General features: G+C 54.8%; 4 protein-coding genes across 4 annotated transcripts; 3 read left to right on the forward strand and 1 right to left on the reverse strand.

Moving 5' to 3' along the window:
• Nucleotides 1-1808: 1808 nt before the first annotated feature.
• Nucleotides 1809-3035, forward strand: DICSQDRAFT_143377 (uncharacterized protein; the record flags this gene model as incomplete). The annotated part of the gene is made up of 7 exons (XM_007361220.1): nt 1809-1845; nt 1986-2242; nt 2304-2468; nt 2522-2550; nt 2602-2718; nt 2777-2876; nt 2919-3035. The coding sequence occupies 7 exons, from the start codon at nt 1809-1811 to the stop codon at nt 3033-3035; spliced, it is 822 nt and encodes a 273-aa protein (XP_007361282.1).
• A 432-nt stretch (nt 3036-3467) lies between these two features.
• DICSQDRAFT_165719 (uncharacterized protein) lies at nt 3468-4077 on the reverse strand (the record flags this gene model as incomplete). The annotated part of the gene is made up of 3 exons (XM_007361221.1): nt 3468-3643; nt 3723-3896; nt 3975-4077. 3 exons carry the CDS (start codon nt 4075-4077, stop codon nt 3468-3470), a joined length of 453 nt encoding a protein of 150 aa, XP_007361283.1.
• A 2576-nt stretch (nt 4078-6653) lies between these two features.
• Nucleotides 6654-8338, forward strand: DICSQDRAFT_132187 (WD40 repeat-like protein). Its single transcript, XM_007361222.1, has 11 exons — nt 6654-6812; nt 6883-6911; nt 6974-7049; nt 7109-7221; nt 7286-7329; nt 7386-7492; nt 7545-7622; nt 7675-7796; nt 7858-8006; nt 8069-8146; nt 8201-8338. The coding sequence occupies exons 1-11, from the start codon at nt 6708-6710 to the stop codon at nt 8236-8238; spliced, it is 939 nt and encodes a 312-aa protein (XP_007361284.1). The 5' UTR covers nt 6654-6707; the 3' UTR covers nt 8239-8338.
• Nucleotides 8339-9710: 1372 nt separating this feature from the next.
• Nucleotides 9711-17047, forward strand: DICSQDRAFT_177406 (NADPH-dependent glutamate synthase). The gene is made up of 8 exons (XM_007361223.1): nt 9711-10499; nt 10568-10779; nt 10842-12222; nt 12284-13584; nt 13639-15341; nt 15401-16336; nt 16397-16564; nt 16618-17047. Exons 1-8 carry the CDS (start codon nt 9814-9816, stop codon nt 16678-16680), a joined length of 6450 nt encoding a protein of 2149 aa, XP_007361285.1. The 5' UTR covers nt 9711-9813; the 3' UTR covers nt 16681-17047.
• The last annotated feature ends 710 nt before the right edge of the window (nt 17048-17757 follow it).

Genomic DNA, 17757 nt, shown 5'->3' on the forward strand with positions numbered 1-17757 from the left:
GATAGCGAAGTTGGCCGGGGCAACATTGTCGAAGCGCTCAGATTGAAAGTCAGCTTTATCTCGGTCAGTGGCTGAATGTCACGCTCGAGAGACCTCTTCCTATCTTTCGAATACTGCAACCCGGAACCCTTCGGAGACTGAACAAGAAAGTTTATTGAGAATGTTCAGAACACTTTGCGAAGTTACAGAAAGATCGGCGCTGCAGATCTTTTTGTGGCAGCTCACCAAGGTCAGTAAACCCTTGAAACCCTACTGAGATTGACTTGTATCGGGAGCAAATCCCTTCCGATTTCCTTCTTTGTTTTTTACAATGATATTTTTGAAGTACGTCTTCTCGCGTGTAACCCGTGCACACTTTTTGACAGGGAAATGCGAGAACTGGAGGTGTGTCAGTAGCTTCTGGGGTCAGGCGCTTAATCCGTAGCTTCTGGGGTCACACTAGTATGTTTTTGCAGTTATGTAGCTGGAATCGAACGGGATACAGGGATCCAGACGTCATATTTCTCGACGCAGTGGACTGGACTCCTAGTCGGTTTCTAATGCCGGCAGGACGGGTATCTAGTGACACCAGGCAGCAGCGAGCTTGGTCGCGACCATTTCCGCTTCCGAGACCGCAGGAAACAGGTACATGAATGCAATGCAATTTTCACCAACCTACTATGAGTGTTCTGTGCCTTGAGTTCAAGTACGCCTGTCGCTACGGAGGGCCGTAATGCTCTTTTGAGCCAACCTCGCTTGGATGGACCAAACACAAATGGGACTGATCAGTAGTACCTCCCAGACTCTGATTACCCGATTGAGTATCCCCGCTCAAAGTTGGCGTATTTTTGTAGCCGCCCGTATTTTGTGCATCCGTATTTTGAGATCCAGCGCCAGCCCTTCGTCACGGCAGTGGGGTCACAGCCGCTTAGCTCAGTCGTATCTCAGCGCCATCGCGATGGCATCTAGTCAAGAGCCCCGTTCATTGCACACCACCTCAGGACACTCAAACCTGCATGATGAGGTCTCTAGGCTGTAGACTATACACACTATGTTACCGATATCTGGTTGATCCCCCACCAGGGCATAAGTAGAGAGTGAGGATCACGATGACAGCAATGCGCAGTAGTCCTATTTTCCGGAGAAGAGTTTTTGGGCGCCCCAAGGCTGCTTGAGTTGGATGCTAGATAGCAGTAGTGGCCGACTGGTCTGAACTTCTCCCCCCCAAAAAAATTTTGCTATTCTTCACCTTCTCCGCCTCCGAGATGAGTTGCCAGAGCAGGTAGCTATCATTAGCCTGAGCCAACCCACTTGATGTTCGTTTCGAAGCGAGAGGGTCTTCAGCAGTGTTGCCGGGCTTCCAGACCTTCCCTCAGGATTGAGACACAGTATCCGAGGGAAGATCGCCGTGAAGTACAAGAAAGCCAAACTAGAACAAGTAGGATAGTTCACGAGGAGACTCGGAGTGTATGGAATCAACGCGCGACGGTACGGCTGAGCTAAGCGGCCGTGACACTGTCGTGACGAAGGGCTGGCGCTGGATCTCAAAATACGGGTGCACAAAATACGGGCGGCTACGAAAATACGCCAACTTTGAGCGGGGCTAGTGCTTCCTTCGGCGAAATAGAGAGCGGCGTTGACACCCAAAGCGCATGATTCACTGCACCTCCATGGCAGTCGGTATCGAAAATTGCCGTCACAGGCAACAATCAGGAAAGCGAACCTCGGCGCATGGCCATATCAGAATACGTTGTCCGGAACTTGATACTATAATGACCACACGTGGAGACCATCTAAGTGCTCATGCCGAAGTTTCGTACGGAGGCAGCATGACGTTACTCGGCTCGGGTAATGCCGGAGTATGTGGTGAGTGGGCGCTTAATGCCGACAAGGCATCTGGTGCGCACTCCTTTGAATGAGTACCCTCGCTTTCCTCGGACACGACTCGAGCATGCTCCGACTGTTCCCAGTTTTCGGGTCAACTCTGAGATTGCACCGGGGTGCAGGGGCCTGCTACGTATCTCACAGGGGATTCGGCACGCAGGCCACGAGATTTCCCCCTGACTTTGCGTTGTTTCCTAATATCTTCACGGTAGACGAGCAGTGCTTGCTCCTCAAAGCCTCTCTGAAAAAATTGGATACCATGGAGAGTGGAAAGTTTCGGCGCAGGAGGAGACAATTCCTACAAAACCATAATCCAGGGCCATCGGTTGATCCAGTGCAGGCGTTGTTCTTGCCAGATGACTTCTATGACTTCCAAGAGGCATGTTTGGCGTTCCCCAATTTCTCACACCTATTCCTCGTACTGAGTGTATCTATCTCAGGGACATTTTGACGGCGTTATCAGACGATACCGCGAGATGCACGTCACTGCATGGCCAGATGACATGCCGGAAATTATACCACTGATAGAAAGACTGCGAAAGCTTCATCCTAACGGGGAGATACAAACACACATCCTCCATCTTGCATCAGATGGAATCATCCTGGTAAGCTATCTTGGCTGGTGAGATGACCGGCATGAACACCAACGTTGTTTTAGCCGCATGTCGATAATGTGGAGGCAAGCGGGTACGTCTGCTCGCTCTCGATTGCTCTATCTATACGCAGCTTATGACATAGCACGTGGATTATGGGGGTATCCCTCGGAGACGAGCGTATACTGCGTCTGGAAAGATCCAATTTGCCAGAGGAGCGCTATGAGATACCACTATCCTCTGGTAGCGTTTACATCCAAAAGCAAGTGATCGTCTCCGAAGTATGAAGCGGGGGAAGACTTATGATCTTGACGTTACAGGGATGCTGTTCGGTACGACTACAAGCACTCCATCTTGCAGAGCGGCGATGGCACCCATCCTCCCAGTGAGGGAAGACAGCGTCTAAGCATCATGATACGGGTGAGTGCTATCTGCCTCATACTGGCCGTACGTATTACTAAGACCGTTCTGGTTTCCGTATCAGGACCGCTTCATATCGCCCATGCCGTGAGAGGGTATTACTCTACTGTCGTTCTCCGCGTGCTGTATATGGCGTTCAGCAATGACGCCGCTCAATGAACTTAGGGAATGATGTTTCGTAAGCATAGATGCAGGAACGTAGGCATCACATAATAAACGGCTAGTAGCCGCGCATGCAACCCCACATTGTAACGCTCTCTCGGGTACCTAGGGACATATCGAGATATCCAAAGGCGCGCTGGTTAGCACGAACGCACCAATGGACAGCCACTTGCTACAGAACTCACGGTGAACGTGTAATTGCTTGCAAGGTTCGCCACACGTCTTCATGGGCGACGGCAAACTGTACTAGCACTTCCTCAATCGTGCATTGAATGGTCCGTAAGTAGTCTATGGACGCCAATGATGAGTGAAGCGCCAGAAGCATCGAGGCTGAAAACGCACTTACCTCCACGGGTTAATGAGGGGGATCCGCGGGAGGCACTGTCGCCACAGCTACGTTTATAACAAGGTTCGTAAAGGGCAGAAGACTCACCTGGCCTCCGCAAATGTCGTGGAAGAAGCGGTGGCTGGGGCTGAGGGCCCAGTGGAAACGGTTGAGACTCTGATACCCAACGGCTCAAGCACCCGCCGCAAGTACTGGGCGGTGGAGAGAAGAGTTCTGTCCTGCAACTCATGTAGAGAAGCAGGCCATGGTTGATGATCGGCTGCATTCAATTGTGCAGAGCCGCAGGGTGAATCAATGGTCACCCCTCATGCAAATCAGGTGAGGTCGAGGTTACTTACAGGAGAGCACCATGACGACGCGCCCGGATGCAGCCGTGAGCGTGTCCACATAGTCCTGGACTAGGGACACGGGCTCAACGAGGCATTCACGGAGAACTTCACACCACGCTGAGACGCCGAAGTGGAGGTCCTCCTGGATACTCTGCAGGGTCTTCGCGGCATGCGGCGACGAGACTGAGCAGTCATGGTATATGCATAGGTCCATTATTCCGTCAACCGAGTATTGCCCGGAAAAGGCGGGTTACCACGTACCGCTCGAGGGGAGCACCACAAGTGCGACCAGGTGGAGATGATGGGCCACGCAGTAGGCGTCAACGGTCTCGACCGCACGCGTTCTCTGCGCGTCTGACTTCATGTCCAAGACGATTGGTGCTACGAGACCCCAAGGTGACTTCGATTGGCCGGATCTTTTTATCCTCTGGTGCCATTCTTGAATAAGCTACCAGGAGCGGTGAGCGACGGTGGGACTAGGGGAAAACCACGCGGATCGCTCTCTTACCGAAGACACATTCGGACCGTCTACGTCAGAGGGGGACCGTGCTTGAGGGCTGTCTGGGCAAAGCACAAAGACAGTGTAGCCCAGCTGTGAGAAGTTCACAGCAATGTGCCTGCCTAGTTCTGCGAAGTAATTGGTCGGTGCCCGGGAACCGCTATAGTGAGCGATTCGTGCGATACATCGGCACCCCCTCCTATCGGACTACACATACCATCATTTCCGCCCACTACAACAACAGCACTTTCTCTCGGGCCGTACACCTGACACGGAGACAGGCGCAAGATATAGCAGAGCAGTTCATGCGCCGCAACACAAACGCGCTCCACGACTAAGAAAGCTCCGAGTAGCAGCCGGATAGAGACATATAGGACACGGCTCATGTTTTGAAGCGTGTTCGTCCTGCTCGCATTGTGGGCGTTACCGGGAGGTAACTTGATCGGTGCTTGGTCAACATGAGGCAAAAGTGGTGGCGCCCCCGCGGTAGACAACTCAGGCGTTCCTTGCATGCTCGAGGGGTTTCGATGAGAACTGGGGTGCTAGGAGACGAGGGCGAGTGAGAACCTGGCCAAAGGCTACATATTTCATAGAAGATGCTGAGAAGTTCGGCCATAGAGGGGCGCTTAGATCACCTCCTATCTTGCCGGCGTATCGCGCGAACGTTAGGCCGCCGGCCCGACCTCCATAGCGGACGATCGGGGATCGGACATACTTAGGCAGCCAACATGGACAAGACAGATCGCGTTCGTTTCGGGTAGGAGGAGAGGAAGCGCAGGAGGAAGCATTGGACCCAGCTGTTGGTTTGAGCTGCGAGAGTGAGACCTGTCATCTGGCTTCAACGACATCCTACCTCCTCTCCCTGTCTGGATCATTCTCGGAGGTCGAGGCAGGTCGTCATTTGCACGATCCTCGCTGGCATCCAGAAGAACTTCCCGCAGAATGTCCTCTCAGAAACCATGATGCCTCACACAAAATTGGGGCGCAAAGTCCATGTAGTTCGGAACCGCTCTATATCTGCTACAGTTCCCATCTAATAAACTAGCTTCTCGAGCAGGTACAGTACGAGTCCGTGGTAAATGTCTAAGCCGCGTGTGCCAATGATGGGGTATGAGGAGCGCAATGATACAATCTAGTGAGTCCATGCAGTCCGACAAGCAATATACTTTTGGTATGAAGTGGTGGCATCCGTCCTACCAAAGGACTAAGCGGATTTTGAGATGCTGTTCACACTAGACAAACTAAACGTAATGAGCCCTCGTGCAAGAACGTGTGCCATAGGAAACGCATACGCACGGTAACTTCACAGGGTTGGGACTCCCGTCGTCAAGCTTTATAACAACATAACGAAGACCCTGGATGTCGCGTCAGCATGACAGCGTGTGAAGCAGCGATGCGCTCACCTCGATGGTCTCCGTGTTCTGTACAGTTCCTGTGCGAGTCTTGCCGCACTCAAGGAAGAACACTCGGGTGCCGATCTAAGGGAGGGGTCAGGCCAACGGGGAATTGGAATAAGTGTGGCCACCTACGGGGAAAGGGTCCATAAGCGTCGTAAACAGTGGGTCAATGGCTAGCGGGGGATGGCATACCTACAAACATCTTGGTCTCCTTTATACTTTCCGAGGCTAAGGGGAAGCTAGGGCGAAGCGACAAGTTGACGAAGCTCTCGGTACACGGCCCAGCTTTGTACGCCAACGGGCGTCATATTGTTCATTTTTCTTGAGGGTTGTTAAAGGGGACATCTTATTCTTGGATGGATGTTCTCCATGAAGGGGCGGTCCAGAAGGCGCGCCGGAAGGGAATGGCAGATCAAACCGGGGCACGCGTACGTGAGAAAGCACGACATACAGCAGGGGTCCAGATCAGAGAGAGATGAGAGGCAATGAGTGGGCTCAGAGGAGCTGCTTCGCGGGAAGATGGGCAGAAGAGACCGGCTCAAGGGGAATGCCCCCCCTCCTTCGCCGGTCAACCACGAGAATCGCGAACAGTCAGGAGTATATTCCTTACCTTAATATGGACTCTGCACGCACGCAGTACGCATGGTTGAATGCACACAGCCGGCTCGCCCAGAACTTGCTTACCCGACTGCCACAAGATAAGCTTAGCGGCGACGGCATCTGTGCAGTGTGCGAAATCTGAACAGGTCTGTTCCCATTCAGCGTTAGGGTCCAGGTGTCGCTGTAACAGGTAGTAACTTCGATGATAAAGGAAGCTTTTCCGGAAAGCATGGACCTAGACCAAGAAGCAGAAGAGGCCATTGAAGTTTAAGCCAAACGAGAACCCGATTAGCTATGCATGTAAGGGGCGATAGGGCAACATACGAGTGAAGAACCTCGCAATTCACCTTGCTGTTGTCTGCATGTTCGTTACGTAAGAAGCGCCCACTCAATCCCGAGCACGATCTTCTACTCCTAGTCCTTTAGTTTCGTCCATCCGTGATGCCTGTGCAGACCCCTTCTTCTCGGTCTACTGCTGCTACTGCTGCCCGCACGGATATGTCTGTCATCCTTGTAACTGGTTCCTACGATCACGAAATTCGCTTCTGGGAGGCCTGGAGCGGTATTTGTTCCCGGACTATACCCAGGGCTGCTGAATCTGGAGTGAGGGCCCCGTTTGTCATGTGCGTCCATAACATCCGGTTCACATACCCACTGCGTCGTGTTCCAACAGCAAGTCAACCGACTCGCAATCTCCCCTGAGTGAGCTACCGCTACACCATATTTTCTCGACCTTTCCTCATACTACGCAATTCGGCGTCTAGCAAACGACTCTTGGCTGCAGCCATCCACAAGAAGGCATACATTTACGAGATCGCTGCAGCGCCATCTGCGGGACCGGTACGTTAATCTACTTAGAAGGCTCAGTGTCCATGTTACATTGTCCCTCGGACCCGCAGGTTGCGATTTATGAGGGCCACAATGGTAATATCACCGCTGTGTGCTTCCATAGCGAAGGGAAGTGGTTGGTGACTGGCAGCGAGGATGGCACCATCAAGATTTGGGACCTTCGGTACGCTTGTACCTCCTTCCATCGTACTGTTGTAAGTGAATATTCGAGGGTGCTCCGAATACAGAAGTAGCAGTCACCTGCATCGCAACTACGACAACGAAGCCCCAGGTACAACGAGCATACAGAGAGTACACCCTGACCGCTAATACATTTTCGGGATGTAGTGAACGACGTAGTGGTACATCCCAATCAGGGCGAGCTTATCTCATGCGACCAAGCTGGGAGGATCAAGCAGTGGGACTTGTCGGAGAACATTTGCACTCACGAGTTGGTGCGTCCATTCGCTAACTTGGTTCACCTCTTGCCCATCCATGAAACTCCAGACTCCAGGAGGAGATACGCCGATGCGTTCCATAAGTCTCGCTTCTGACGGCTCCTGCCTCGTCGCGGGTAGTGTCAAGGTATGGCGCGTTCGAATACAATGAGATCATGCGCTAACCGGTATTGGTGTAGGGAAAGTGCTATGTATGGAAGATCAACGATGAGAGATCGGACCTACCAAGGTTCCAGGCCGTCACCATGTTCCAAGCTCACACGAAGTACCTCACCCGGCTACTGTTAAGCCCTGATGTCAAGTGAGCGGTCCCTCGTTCTTCTACTTAGTTCGAGATGACGCCAATGACGACGTCAAACTAGATATCTTGCGACCTGTTCTGCTGATACCACCGTAAAAATCTGGTCAATATCGCCAAACTATGAATTTAAGCTGGATAAGACATTGCAAGGTCACCAACGCTGGGTCTGGGACTGTGCATTCAGCGCCGACTCCGCATATCTAGTGACAGGTGTGGCTGCAGCGCACATTACATGCCAGCCGATCCCTTGTTTCTAATTTATGTGTGTAAAGCGTCCTCCGACCACACAGCGCGGCTGTGGGACATGTCGACGGGAGAAACGGTACGGCAATACAATGGACATCAGAAAGGTTCGGAAGGCATTCGGATGCGATTTGACTTACGCTGACACGCCTTCTCACCAGCGGTGGTCTGTTGTGCGTTGCACGATGGGGCAGGCTAGATTTGCACCCCGTTCTCCTCGTGTCTCGAGCATGCAGGGAATCTACGCTGTGGTGGATGAGCCCTTTGTACCGGTATTCTTTTGCGAAGCCATAAAAGGCCTGATCCGGCAGGAGGTTCTTGACTGCGATTCTCAGGGAGATGGAGCGTTTCCGTTTGTCTTCGGGAACCGTTCCATGGTACGTCACGGCAGACTCGCCCTGACACTTCTTTCCGAGTGCACCTCAACACGAGTTATTCTAGGCCTGGCCCCACGCAGAATCTTCCGAGGTAGGTGGGACGAGGGCTATTGGAGTCGTGCGTGGCATTCGACAGAAGTCTACGCACGCCAGCCAAGGTTCGATCTGATGGAATCGCTTCCTGATTGCGATCTGCTCCATGGTCCCGCGTGACAGAGTATGCAGCGGGAAGCACACGAATTGGATAGACTCGATCACTCGACGCTTGGGGACTCGGGGCTCGGAGCAGCGGAATGTGCACCGGAACACATACCGTCCGACGCTCCTTGGACTCTCACGGTTAGTGCCCCTGCGGCCCATGGTCTGCACGTCGTCTTCCCAAGTTTCAAGCCTCAACGAACTCGATGAGAACCCCATGGTACACATGTACGGAATATTCGAGCAATTCTAACAGCCTAGGGTGAAATCGTCTCGACGGTCCGGGGCGGATGGACGGTGCCTGCTGGCCAGCGCGGTGACGCGCATCGCGGTCAGCCTCCCCGGGCCGAGCTGGCTGTCAAGGATTTCTCCGAGGTACCGCGCAGTTTCGACGCGATGGAGAGGCCTTGAAGTTTGAACTCTGGAGCCTGAAGCTTCGCGTTTGCCTGAACGAAGGGCGAGGCAACGTCGGAGTAGGGTCCAGATATGGCGATCTGAGCGCCGTGGTGGCGAGCTTCGTCGTATAGTGCAAGGGACGAGAATGGATCTATGCTGACGTTGGAGGTCCAGCAGCAGGGGGTGGCGTTTATGTTTCTGGCGGGACGATCATGAAATCGTGCCGCAGTTAGCGAAGGGCAGGCATTGCATCGTTTCTGTTTGTTCTGAATACAGCGAAGGTGCTAGGTGCGGTAGTTTGAGTTGTAGGGGTGGCACCAGCCAGCGAGGCCGGTCTATCGTATGCAGGGGTACATTGAGAAGAGACATGGGGCGCTGGGGGGATTAACGGTAGAGGATGTCCGGCGGGGTTCCGCGTGCAAAGGGAGATTAGATCAGATGCGTGCGAGATGATGAGCAGATTATGGCGATTTTGACAGGGATTAGATCTATGGGGCCTGTGATTGGACGAGAAGGAGATAAGATAGCGAAAGAAAGTGGCTCGACTAAAGTCGATCGACTATCGGGAGAGTCGGGTGAAGGCGGCACGCGGTGCTTGAACGCAAACCCCACTGACTCCAGTCTGCAGCCTCTGCTCTGACTCGAAAGTCCGCACAAAATTGCGCTGTGGCGTCTCAAGCCTCTTTGTGCTCTTCCGTCAGCCCTTGCACCCGGACCACCACCATCGCCCCTCTCCAGCGCACCCCCATCTGCCTGGTCGCTCCCCATCTGCCGCTTAGATCCGCCAACTCCGCTATCGTTCTATGGCTATCGTGGATTGCCACGCAGACCCCTCTTGCCTTCACAGATCCTTGCCTACTTCTGACACAGATTCACAAAATGGATTCAACGCCGTTCAGCGCGACCCGACGTCTTGGGATGCCTCGCTGCCTGCTAGTCAGGGCCTCTACGTGAACGACCTCGAGAAGGATGCCTGCGGTGTGGGCTTCATCTGCCATATCAAGGGCGACCAGAGCCACAAAATCGTCTCCGATGCTCGTCAACTCCTCTGTGCTATGACCCATCGCGGCGCCACCGGCGCAGATAGCCGCGACGGCGACGGTGCGGGAGTCATGACCGGTATCCCTCACCTCTTCTTCAAGCGGGAGGGTGAGCGCGAAATCGGCTGCGAGCTTCCGGAGGCCGGCCAGTACGCCGTCGGGAACGTCTTCTTCAAGGCCAACAACCCCGTCGCTCTTCAGCAGCAGCAGGCTATCTTCTCAAAGATTGCGGGAGACCTAGGTCTCCGCGTCCTCGGATGGAGAGAGGTCCCAACCGACGGCACCATCCTTGGCCCGGCGGCCGCAAGCAAAGAGCCCGCTATCCTTCAGCCGTTCGTAGTCTTGCGTTCTCACTATGGTGAGGGTAACACCCCTCGCGGTGGTGCGTTCGACGCCAAGCTCTTCGAGTGTCAGCTCTATATCCTACGCAAGCACGCGACGCACACCATGTTTGTCCCCTTCCGCTCTTTTCAGTATATGAACGCTAGCTTAAGTTGTCGGATGTGTCTATATGAAGTTCGCTCTCGAAGGGCTTCTATATCTGTTCGCTTTCATCCAAGAACATCGTCTACAAGGGTCAGCTCTCGCCGCCGCAAGTGTACAACTACTACCACGACCTGAACCATGTCCTCTACCGTTCGCACTTCGCACTCGTCCACTCTCGCTTTTCCACCAACACCTTCCCCAGCTGGGACCGTGCTCAGCCCATGAGGTGGGCCGCACATAACGGTAAGATCCACTGCACGCATACTCCCTCGAAACTGAAAATCGAATGATCGTGTCATTGTCAGGTGAGATCAACACCCTCCGCGGTAATCGGAACTGGATGCGCGCTCGCGAGGGCGTACTCTCCTCGTCCCACTTTGGAGATCAGCTTGACCTCTTATACCCTATCATCGAGTCTGGTGGTTCCGACTCTGCTGCGTTCGACAACGTGCTTGAGTTGCTTGTCGTGAACGGCGTTTTGACCCTTCCTGAGGCTATCATGATGCTTATCCCAGAAGCATGGCAGGGCAATGATATCATGGAGCCTGAGAAGAAGGCGTTCTACAATTGGGCTGCTTGTCTTCAGGAGCCTTGGGACGGTCCTGCTCTCTTCACTTTCAGCGACGGCCGTTACTGCGGCGCCAACCTCGACCGTAATGGTCTGCGCCCTTGCCGTTACGTCGTGACCAATGAGGACATCATTGTATGCGCCTCTGAGGTCGGCGCACTCTACATCTCCCCTGAGAAAGTCATACAGAAGGGCCGTCTCAAGCCCGGACGCATGCTCCTCGTCGACACCGAGGAGGGCCGCATCGTCGACGACAAGGAGCTCAAGCGCACCACTGCGCGGAAGCAGAACTTCGCGTCCTGGATCGAGACCAACCTGCTCAACGTCCCTACAATCGTGAAACGCGTCCAGCGTGCTACTTCCGTCGAGCCGTCTATCGATCACTACTCCCTCAGTACCGATCCCAAGTTGCTCGCGTTCGGCTACACTGTCGAACAGCTCAACTTGCTCATGCTTCCCATGTTCACCGACGGCAAGGAGGCACTTGGCTCTATGGGTAACGATGCTCCCCTCGCCGCCATGTCGACGCAACCCCGCCTCATCTACGACTACTTCCGCCAACTCTTTGCTCAGGTCACCAATCCCCCTATCGACGCGATCCGAGAGTCGATAGTCATGTCTCTCGAGTGCTATGTCGGTCCCGAAGGAAACCTTCTTGAGATGAATCCTCAGCAGTGCCACCGTATCCTCCTCCCCTCTCCCATCCTGTCGCTCGAGGAGATGAACGCCATGAAGAATCTCAAGCACGCGTACGCGACCTGGCCCTCCCGCACCATAGACATCACATTCCCGAAGGAGTTCGGCCTGCCGGGCTACAAGCTCGCGCTCGAGCGCGTTTGCTCTGAGGCGACGCAAGCTATCGAAGATGGCATCAAGGTCATCATCCTCTCCGATCGCGAGACCGGACCGACCCGCGTTGCGCTTTCGGCCCTGGTCGCGTGCGGTGGCGTCCACCACCACCTCGTCACTCAGAAGAAGCGTGCGAAGGTCGCGCTCATGGTCGAGACTGCGGAGGCCCGCGAAGTCCACCACCTCTGCGTTCTTCTCGGATACGGCGCCGACGCTATCTGCCCATGGCTTACGATGGAGTCTATCCACAAGGTCGTCCGGGAAGGACTGTGAGTGTCGGTGTATCGTACCTATCTTGGAGAGCTTCTAACACGCTACTGGGGTCTACAGGGTTAAGGATAACAAGACGCTCGACGACCTGATGGCCAACTACCGCCACTCGGTAGATGGGGGTATCCTCAAGGTGATGTCGAAGATGGGTATTTCTACCCTGCAATCGTACAAAGGCGCGCAGATTTTCGAGGCGCTCGGATTACACACGGAAGTGATCGAGAAGTGCTTCGTTGGAACCGCGAGTCGTGTTCAGGGGGCGACCTTCGATCTTCTAGCGATGGACGCGTTCGAGATGCATGAGCGTGGCTGGCCTTCCCGTGAAACCATCATTCCGCCTGGGATGCCGGAGTCAGGAGAATACCACTGGCGTTCCGGCGGGGAAGCACACGTCAACGATCCGTCAGGAATCGCTAATCTCCAGGATGCCGTCCGAGAGAAGAACCAGCGTGCGTACGATGCGTATGCCACCAATGCGAACGAGCAGACCAGGGCAGTTCATCTCCGCGGCCTCCTCGATTTCCGGTACGAGAATGTCACTCCGATCCCGATCGAGCAAGTAGAGCCCTGGAATGAAATTGTTCGCCGGTTTGTCACCGGTGCGATGTCGTACGGGTCAATCTCGATGGAGGCGCACTCCACGCTCGCCATCGCCATGAACCGGCTTGGCGGGAAGTCGAACACGGGCGAGGGCGGCGAGGATGCCGAGCGTTCCCAGCCTCTGCCCAACGGCGACATCATGCGCTCCGCGATCAAGCAGGTCGCGTCTGGTCGGTTCGGTGTCACTTCTAACTACCTCGCGGATGCGGACGAGCTCCAGATAAAGATGGCACAAGGGGCCAAGCCGGGCGAAGGTGGTGAGCTTCCCGGACACAAGGTGTCGACGTCCATCGCGCGCACCCGGCACTCGACAGCCGGTGTCGGTCTCATCTCGCCTCCTCCGCACCACGATATCTACTCGATCGAGGATCTCAAGCAGCTCATCTACGACCTCAAGTGCTCAAACCCTCGTGCTCGTGTCTCTGTCAAGCTCGTGTCCGAGGTCGGTGTTGGTATTGTTGCGAGCGGCGTCGCGAAGGCGAAGGCGGATCACATCCTCATCTCTGGGCACGATGGAGGTACTGGTGCGTCCCGTTGGACCGGTATCAAGTACGCTGGCCTCCCGTGGGAGCTTGGTCTCGCCGAGACCCACCAGACGCTTGTTCTCAACGATCTCCGCGGCCGTGTCACTGTCCAGACCGACGGACAGCTTCGTACTGGACGCGACCTTGCTATCGCGTGCTTGCTTGGTGCCGAAGAGTGGGGCTTCGCTACCACCCCTCTTATCGCCATGGGTTGTATTATGATGCGCAAGTGTCATCGTAAGTTGCTTCACTAAGTGTCCCGAGGACTTCACGTTCTGACGTACGTCGTAGTGAACACCTGCCCTGTTGGTATTGCTACCCAGGACCCGCAGCTCCGTGCGAAGTTCGCAGGCCAACCTGAGCAGGTGATCAACTTCTTCTACTACATCGCCGAAGATCTCCGTCAGTATATGGCCAAGCTCGGCTTCCGTACGATCAACGAGATGGTTGGTCGCGCTGATATGCTCAAGGTTGACGAGAAGCTACGGACGCCGAAGACCGCACACCTCGACCTCAGCGCCATCCTCAAGCCTGCTTGGCAAATGCGGCCTGGGGCCGCCACCTATCGCGTTCGTCCCCAGGACCACAAGCTCTACATCCGTCTCGACAACAAGTTCATCGACGAGGCCGAGCCCGCGCTCACGAGTGGTCTTCCTGTCCACGTTGACTGTGATGTCACCAACACGGACCGCGCCCTCGGCACCTCTTTGTCGTACCGGGTCTCAAAGTTGTACGGCGAGGAGGGTCTTCCCAAGGACACGATTCACATCTCCATGCGAGGTTCCGCCGGTCAGTCTCTCGGCGCCTTCCTCGCGCCTGGTATCACCATCGAGCTCGAAGGCGACGCGAACGACTACGTCGGCAAGGGTCTCTCTGGCGGCCGTCTCATTGTCTACCCGCCTAAGCAATCGACGTTTAAGGCTGAGGAGAACATCATCATCGGCAATGTCTGCTTGTACGGTGCTACCTCCGGTGAGGCGTTCATCCGTGGTATTGCTGCTGAACGTTTCGCTGTCCGCAACTCTGGTGCGAACGCCGTTGTAGAGGGTACTGGTGATCACGGTTGCGAGTACATGACTGGTGGTCGCGTCGTCGTCCTCGGCAGCACCGGCCGCAATTTCGCTGCCGGTATGAGCGGTGGTATCGCGTACGTCCTCGACACCGCACACACTTTCGCATCGAAGGTAAACATGGAGATGGTCGAGCTCGGAAAGGTCACAGATCCCAAGGAGATCGCTGAGCTTCGTGGTCTTATCGAGGACCACCGTCATTATACCGGCTCAGAGGTGGCCGATCGCGTCCTCCACGACTTCCACCATCTCCTTCCTCTCTTCGTCAGGGTCATGCCTCACGACTACAAGCGGGTCATCGAAGAGCAGGCCGCCAAAGCCAAGGAGGAGAGGATGCGCCAGAGCGTCATCGACCTCGTGCCATCGCGCACTGCCAGCCAAGTCGACCTTGCGTCGGAAGGTCTCGAGGACCTTCTTCTTCCCAAGGAGCCTCCTTCGCGCATGAGCCGCACTAGCTCTCGCCTGCGCCATGAGCCTGCTGTCCAGGACCTCGAGGACTCCCTAGTCGACGAGGCCACGACCAAGAACCGTCTTAACAAGCTCGATAAGACGCGTGGCTTCATGAAGTACAAGCGTCTGACGGAGACTTACCGCCCCCCTCGCAAGCGGGTCAAGGACTGGAAGGAGATCTCGCACCGTCTCAACGACGATGAGCTAAAGTACCAGTCAGCCCGTTGCATGGACTGCGGTGTTCCCTTCTGCCAGTCCGACACTGGCTGTCCGATTTCGAACGTCATACCCAAGTGGAACGACCTCGTGTTCAAGAACCAGTGGCACGACGCACTCAACCGACTGCTGTTGACGAACAACTTCCCCGAGTTTACTGGTCGCGTCTGCCCTGCCCCGTGCGAGGGCGCATGTGTGCTTGGCATAAACGAGCAGCCCGTCGGTATCAAGAGCATCGAATGCGCAATCATCGATAAGGTACGAAGACCTGTCTTCTCATCCGATAGCATCGGTATGCTCACTTGTCACGACCATAGGGCTTCGAGATGGGCTGGATGGCTCCTCAGATTCCTCAATTCCGCACGGGCAAGAAGATCGCTATCATTGGCTCCGGCCCTGCTGGTCTTGCGGCTGCTGACCAGCTCAACAAGGCTGGCCACTGGGTTACCGTCTACGACCGCAACGACCGCATGGGTGGTCTTCTCATGTACGGTATCCCCAATATGAAACTCGACAAGGGCGTGGTCCAGCGTCGTCTCGACCTCATGGCCGCCGAGGGCGTGACCTTCGTCCCGAGCACCTTCGTCGGCAAGGACGTCGACATCAACGACATCCGCCAGGAGAATGATGCAGTTATTCTTGCGACTGGCGCGACCTGGCCTCGTGACCTCAAGATACCGAACCGTGAGGTTGACGGCATCCACTTCGCCATGGAGTTCCTCCAGCTCAACACCAAATCCTTGCTTGACTCCGAGCTCCAGAATGGCAGCTACATTTCTGCCAAGGGCAAAGACGTCATCGTCATCGGCGGTGGTGACACCGGCAACGACTGCATCGGTACTGCGATGCGCCACGGTGCGAAGTCCGTCACGAACTTCGAGCTTTTGCCCAAGCCTCCACAGGGCCGCGGTCGCGATAACCCCTGGCCGCAGTGGCCTCGCATCTTCCGTACCGACTACGGCCACACTGAGGTTGCGGCGCACTTCGGCAGCGACCCGCGCGAGTACTGCATCTCGACGAAGGAGTTCGTCGTCGATGAAGAGGGCAAGCTCAAGGGCCTCAACACTGTTCGCGTCGAGTGGACCAAGGACAGCGGAGGACGCTGGAAGATGGAGGAAGTCCTCGGGTCGGAGAAGTTCTTCCCTGCTCAGCTCGTCTTCCTTGCTCTCGGTTTCCTGGGTCCCGAGGCCGAGGTCCTCAAGTCGCTTGGCGTCAAGCAGGACGCACGCAGCAACATCCAGACCCCAACGAACGTACGTATTTGTTTGCCATCGCTCCATAATCAGTGCCCTCATCTGAAATTATCGCTGTAGAAATACTCGACGAGCGTCGAAGGCGTCTTCGCTGCAGGTGACTGCCGTCGTGGTCAGTCGCTCATTGTATGGGGTATCCAGGAGGGTCGTCGCTGCGCTGCCGAGGTTGACGCGTGGTTGAGCAATGGCGTCACCCGCCTCCCCTTCGACGGTGGTATCAAGACCAGGGTGAGTCACGTGGCTTTACATGATCGCTCGTGTTTCTGACATTCTCTTCGCAGACCTTCATCCCTCCCAAGAGCACCCTCACTGGGGGCGGGCAGGCCATCACTGTCGAGGCTTAAAGCTTAGGTGCCTGCACGCCTTTCCTGGTCTCAGACCTCGATCTCTATTCTATGATGCTCAAACTTGGATTCATTTACGTCCTTTTCTCAATCATGCCGATTCATCTGTTATCACTCGCATCCCTCTTTCTTTCTTTCGTATACATCGTCTTGATTTCTCGGGCTTGTTTCACCAGATGTCGTGTTTTGGCTTGTCACAGACATATTTCATGCAGTGTGTATGAAGGAGTGTACGTTCGGAGTGGACAGCCGAGAGAAGTCTACACGGAAGAAAGTACAGTACTATTACGCGCATTCATTACTATATCACTAGCATCGTCGAGTTAAAAGTGTAAACTGTACATAATAGCATGCTTATTTCCCCAGATTATCAAACGGTGATCCTCTTGCATTCCAGGAACGAGATGAGCGCGAGATCGCAGGGACACTAGTGTTGCCGCCAAGCTGAGCCGGCTTATCCAGCTAACTCAGCTTGCCAACTAGACGCCCAGCTTGTTGCAACAAGCCAAGCTGAGCCGGAGCGCCGAAAATCCAGTTGATGGTCAGCTCGTTTCCGAGCCAGCTGTCGGGCTAACTCATTTAGTGACGTCATACCTGCCGGACTCGGTATATCATCGGTACCGCCACAGCTCGTGAGACCGGGCTGGTGAGCCTTCGGGGACAGACTCAGCTGTGTTCACTAGATCTCATGCCTCTCTGAGTTGCAGTATTATATCAGGAGCTATGCAATTTTCATAGGCTGCTTTGGAGCGATAGTATGTTCTGCGGAAATTGTTGGATACCTCTCAGCCATGCCTCGAATAGCACACTGGCAGTTGCGACTTTTCTCTCCCAACCTATACAGTAACAGGTTGCATTCTTTCTTATGTACCACAGGTCAAACATTTGTGCTGAAGGTTGAACAATTACAATAGGTGTTTCTCTGGCATGGGAGGATTACCCACTTCACTCTACATGTCTAGATCATCATTCACTGGCACTGGCACACTTGAGCATTATACCTTTTGGTGTGTGGGGCTTTGCACACATATTAACCCGACTCTGTCCATTTTTGGGGGAGGAAGACTGAAGTAACAG

This window comes from Dichomitus squalens (assembly GCF_000275845.1).
Source record: "Dichomitus squalens LYAD-421 SS1 unplaced genomic scaffold DICSQscaffold_2, whole genome shotgun sequence".
In the NCBI taxonomy this organism is placed as follows: domain Eukaryota; kingdom Fungi; phylum Basidiomycota; class Agaricomycetes; order Polyporales; family Polyporaceae; genus Dichomitus; species Dichomitus squalens.

What these genes read in the sequence shown, in the direction of transcription:
- DICSQDRAFT_132187 (XM_007361222.1), top strand. Translation starts at nt 6,708, where the DNA reads ATGTCTGTCATCCTTGTAACTGGTTCCTACGATCACGAAATTCGCTTC. An exon ending in CCAGGGCTGCTGAATCTGGA is followed by an intron (nt 6,813 to 6,882) that starts GTGAGGGCCCCG and finishes GTGTTCCAACAG; the next exon opens with CAAGTCAACCGACTCGCAAT. An exon ending in ATACAATGGACATCAGAAAG is followed by an intron (nt 8,147 to 8,200) that starts GTTCGGAAGGCA and finishes CCTTCTCACCAG; the next exon opens with CGGTGGTCTGTTGTGCGTTG.
- DICSQDRAFT_177406 (XM_007361223.1), top strand. Translation starts at nt 9,814, where the DNA reads ATGGCTATCGTGGATTGCCACGCAGACCCCTCTTGCCTTCACAGATCC. An exon ending in GAGGTGGGCCGCACATAACG is followed by an intron (nt 10,780 to 10,841) that starts GTAAGATCCACT and finishes TGTCATTGTCAG; the next exon opens with GTGAGATCAACACCCTCCGC. An exon ending in AATGCGCAATCATCGATAAG is followed by an intron (nt 15,342 to 15,400) that starts GTACGAAGACCT and finishes TCACGACCATAG; the next exon opens with GGCTTCGAGATGGGCTGGAT.